Below are 5214 nucleotides of genomic sequence, written 5' to 3'. Positions count from 1 at the left end.
ATTTACATTTCTGTTGAGAGCCGGTGGACGGAATTGTCTTTACTTTTCCGAGTACTCACGGTGGGCCTTCTCCGACAGCCCTATGGGCGTATCGCGGGAGGGAGTTCGCGGCTCGTACCCGGAGTATACGCGCACTGTGGTTGTAGTAGTACTAAAACCAAAGACTTAGTAATGTTGATTAGGTGTATGTGATTTAAAATGACTTGCATGGCATGTAGTGCATATGATGTGTTGTGATGTGTGGACTGTTGTGTGTGGTCCACCTCTCTACTTACTGAGCTAGTGAGCTCATTCCACGTGTACACCCCTTTTTAGATGATTTTGCAGGTCATGCATCTGAGGAGCTTGGGGTGGGTCCCGCAGTCGAGTTTTCTGATGAGGACTGGTGGACCCCTGATGAGTTTGAGCACGACGTAGGCTGTGCGTGTGAGAGCTGTGCTGCAGGACAGCAGTTCTGAGGCCGAGCTGAGCTCCCCCTTGGAGGCCGTGCTGAGCTCCACTACCGAGGCCGAGCTGAGCTCTTCTATGTGATGTCGAGCTGGGCACAACCCTTGATGCCGAGCTGAGCTCCAGCCTTGATACCGAGCCGAGCTGTGTACTCTGATGATTTTTGATGAATTCTTGTATATACTTGATATTTGAACTTTATTCTTTTTGTGTATATATCATGCCTTCGGGCCCAAATGTATATAATTATTGTATCACCATTGGGTATCAAGTATATGGGAATTATTTACAGGTAAAACTTAGTCTTCCGCTGATCTGATGAATTGATGTTAGTGTGTGTATGCTGTGGTGGAATACAGTATCTGATGATCCTGGCAGGTTTGGGTTAACCGGTGTTAACTCGGTCACCGCTCCGGTTCAGGGTGAACGGGGTGTGACAATAGCGGTCTAAACTTGTCAAGGGAAATAGCACCCTCTAACTTGGGAATTAAAATAATGAAATTGTTATTCAGACCTGGTGGCATAAAACTTTGATTGAAGAAGTTTCGAACCGCATTATAGACATCTTCTAAGATAATATCCCAACAGACTCTGTAGACTATACCTGGGAATCCGTCTGGGCCTGAGGCGCTCTCAGGATCAAGGTCCCAATCCTCAACTCTGATCTCCACATTGGACGGCATCATGTCCAGCTTCCATCTATCATGATCGGTCAGCACCTCTGGGACACAGTCAAGCATCTCTAAATGGTCCAGAGTAGGAGAATGCTTGTGAAAGTTTCCATAGAAGCCACTAACATACTCTTCCAGGTGGTCCTTCCCAGTAATCAGAATCCAATCTCCATTTTTTAAAGACCGAATGGTATTTTTTATTCTTCGCACCTTCGTTGAAACATAGAAAAATTTGGAGCACCGGTCTCCCTCTAACCTCCAACGAACTCGTGACTTCTTGGCCCAGAGCTTGTCATAATTCTCCACAACTTTCAGGAATCTTGTTTTAGCATCAGCTTCGCTCACAAAAATAAGGTCATCCATGCCATTCAACTCGGCTTCCTGCTGCACATCTTCCAACGCCATCCTAGCCTCCTCCATTTCCAAGTTGATGTTAGGATAATTCTCCTTAGCCCACATTTTAACCGCAGATTTCAAATTTTTTAATTTTTGGCTGAACACAAATAAGGTTGGACCTCTAATCTATTGGTCCCAAGAATCCTTCACCATGTTCAAAAATATGCCATGCTCTGTCCAAAACCTTTGGAAGCAAAAGGGACAATTAGCTGGGCAATCCGATGACTCTGAAATTACCAACAAGGGGGAATGGTCTGATGCCATACGAGGAAGCACTCTTTGGTGGCAGTCATGGAAGACCGCGAACCAAGAATCCGAACAAAAGCTTCTATCCAACACTGCAACCACGTTGCCTCTTCTTCTATTGTTCGACCAAGTGAACTTACTGCCTTGGGAAGGGATCTGGATAAGTGAGCACCCATCTACCATTGCCCCAAAATCCGCAGTTAATCCCTTGTTAAAATCTCCAGGCCCTCTTTTTTTATGAGATTGGAGAATAGCGTTAAAGTCTCCAAGCACTGCCCAAGGAGTACCCTGACTAGGACTGGAAGCTGCCAGGTTCGCCCAAAGCTCTCTTCGAGCCGCACGGAAGATATTAGCATGTACAAAAGATAGAACACATTGATTTCCTTGTAGCCTCGATCGAATTAATTTATGTTGGTCCGAAGAGGAGATCACCGTTGGGTTTGCAGTACCGAGCTTCCACATCACCCAAAGATTTGGGAGTTTATCAGGCCTCTCATTATGAATGAAATCGGCATCAAATCCAAATTTATTAAAGAATAATCGAGGAAAATTCTTAACATCCACCATGGGCTCTGCTATGCAAACAACCTTAGGATTATGCTCCCTTAATATTTTTCCTAAGGCTAGCCTAGCAGCCTTCTTCTTTAGCCCTCTAATGTTCCAAAAGATAAACTTCATAGTCATTTCTTTAAAAGAGCGAGCCTATCAGACTTGTGAGAAGCCTGCTCCTAGAAGGCAACATTCTTGCCTTTATTATTCCTTCTATCCTCTATAGTGTACACGCTCTTCCTGATCTCCCTGTCCGCTTCCTCATGGTAAACCACCATCGCCCCTTCCACGTACTGCTAGACACTGTGCGATGTATTATTGTGTTCCTCTCTGTGACTAGCAACCCTGCCAATGCTTAGGCCGCCACCTCGACCCCTCCATGGCCTGCTAGGTCTTGCATCCTACACTCCTCTCTGTTTCCTTCTTCCTACCAGCGATCCAGCTCTTCCATTCTGGAACCGGGTAAGGAATCCTGGTCAGAACCAGGATCCGACCCATTAGAAGACCCATTAGAAGACCCACTTTGGTGATGCCTATCTCCAGCCAAACGGTCATTAATTTCCTTATTAGTATCCAGCACTGAATCCTTTTCTGAAGGAAGGATGACAGCTAATTCGCCCAAGTCATGGATTGTGTCTTTAGAAGAGAGAATATTCTCCCTAGATTGATTCTCAGATAAGGTAACCAAATTATTTTTCAAAGGAGAATCATTCATCTCAGAAAAGGAAACTTGAGCATCCGTCGGACCACCCCACCTGCAGCCGATTTCCGGCCAAGGATACCTTTGTCTGTCATTACCGCCACCCTTGAAACTCCATCCTTGTTTAAATTTTTTACTTTCTCTTCATTCACCTTCTTCTCCCTGCAATTGGGAAGAGAGTGACCGATTTTTTTACAAAAGCCGCATCTTGATAATGCTTCTTCGTATGTGATGAGTTGTTTGAACCAGAAAATCTCACCGGTTCCTGGTTGTCTTCTTTCCACTTGGATTTCTTCAACCCTTCTAGCCCCTATGGCAACCTCCACCTGAACTCGGGCATAACTGCCCATTGCCGCAGATCTAGTATGTTTGTCCAAGCCCACCGGTTTGCCAGCCCCTTTGGCCATTGTTAAAAGAATCTTCTCATGCCAGTATTCCAATGGTAAGTCTGGAAATCTGATCCAGACGAGCTTAGTAGGGATATTCTCTACATATACATCAAAGTCAGGCTTCCATCGTTGAAAGTGAATAAGATGACCCCTGACTTTAAGGCCGTTTCTTCTCCAGATCGCTACCATGTCCCCTTCTGCTTCGAATTGGCATAGAATGTAACCTTTCCCCATTGGAGGGAATGTTATCTTGCCCTTCAAGTTCCACTCCACAGCCGAAGCTTTGCGAATGTCGTTCAATGACATAAATCAGAAATTCACCCTCCCTATTAGAGCATACTTAAATCTATCAAGCCTTTCCTCGTACGCGTCTTGTGGAATCACAATTTTCGTGTGAGTTCCAGCATGGACTGGTTCAGATAACTGATCCACGTCTGGGAGAGTCCTACCCACCACCGTGGAATAAGATTTCTTCATAAGGCTTGGTCTTCCGTTTTCCTTGTTCGTTTCTGCATTGTCGGCATCTAAATTGGTTTCCTTCACCATTATCAGAGGAGCATCTTCACCGATCGCCTCTGGTCTCAGTGGTTCCTTCGTATGGGGCCTCCAGTAGTCAGTCAATAGAAGCTGGTGGCCCTTGTCCGACGGCCTACCTCCTCCAGGATGATTGCCGGAGTCAGATTCCATCACAAGCGTAGCCATCCAAGTCCCGTCAACACCCAATAGTTTTCTAGGAAACTTCTCACACTCTACTTACATGCTTCGTATAGAGGTTTTAGCATTTGCGAGTCCATTTGGACCTATTGTTCCCACGTTAGCAATACAAGTCACCGTTTTCCCAAATAATGGCTTTTGTATCGCGGCAACACATCACCATTCGGTTTGCGATGGAAGAGGATTTACCCACTTTATGAGGACATGGGCTTCAATCTCCAAGTTCGGAGCTGAATCTCTCTCACTCGAGTCCCTACCATTCTTAGATAGAACTGCAATCAAGGAGAACAACGGTATCAAAAAGATAATCTTGGATGATTTGGACAGATTCATGGGTTCCAAATTCGTGTCCGGGAATAGAATATTAAGGGTGATGGATATCGAACTCAAACCCAACATGGTTTGAGCTACATTTCAGGTAAATGAAGCAAGTGGTAGGAGACTCAAGGATTGGGTCTTCGCTCAATACAAGAAGGATGAACAAACACCAAAACAATCAATTCCTCCATCCAGATTGGTGGCGATTTGCGCTTACACTTGGATTTGTTTGCTTAAAGCTAAAGCTAAAGCAAAAGCAGGTGAGTTTAAGACTAACAACATGACTGTCTTTGTGCTTCACCTCGATTGCAGAGCTCTGTTAGACCCTTCAGTCCCAGAAATGTACGTGGGTAATTGCACCAGAGGTTGTGTGGTGAATGTAGAAAAGAATGATTCGATGAGATGAGGAGTTGCGGTGGCTGCCCAGTTGATAGGAGATGCAATTTATGAGGGGCGCCAAGCAATTTTGAGAGGCCTAGAGCATAGTGTTTCACGCTTGTTGAATATAAAGTTTAGACACCAATTGGGTGCCGCAGGATCACCACAGTTTGGGATTTACAAGACAGACTTTGGGATTGGGAGGCTAAAGAAGGTGGAGATGGCATCCATTGATAGAACAGAAGCAATGTTTCTAAAAGAGAGCTCTAATGAAGAAGGTGGGATTGAGTTTGATTTGGTTCTCAACAAAAAGGAAATGAATGCCTTTGTTTCTGTGTTTGTTGATGGGCTTAACGCTCTGAATGAGCATTCTTTAAGCCCCTCAACCCCTCGCTCCCTTCTTTAG

General features: G+C 45.1%; 1 protein-coding gene across 1 annotated transcript in view; it reads left to right on the top strand.

Moving 5' to 3' along the window:
* The window catches only part of LOC122060807 (anthocyanin 5-aromatic acyltransferase-like), a 14804-nt gene extending 9590 nt beyond the window's left edge, over nucleotides 1-5214 (top strand). Inside the window, exons 2-4 of the mRNA XM_042623907.1 lie at nucleotides 4075-4512; nucleotides 4561-4690; nucleotides 4838-5214. Coding sequence (XP_042479841.1) covers nucleotides 4075-4512; nucleotides 4561-4690; nucleotides 4838-5214 — 945 coding nt within the window. The remainder of the gene's footprint in view (nucleotides 1-4074; nucleotides 4513-4560; nucleotides 4691-4837) is intronic.

This window comes from Macadamia integrifolia, chromosome 14 (genome assembly GCF_013358625.1).
Source record: "Macadamia integrifolia cultivar HAES 741 chromosome 14, SCU_Mint_v3, whole genome shotgun sequence".
In the NCBI taxonomy this organism is placed as follows: Eukaryota; Viridiplantae; Streptophyta; class Magnoliopsida; order Proteales; family Proteaceae; genus Macadamia; species Macadamia integrifolia.
This window is presented reverse-complemented; position numbering and strand designations above follow the sequence as displayed.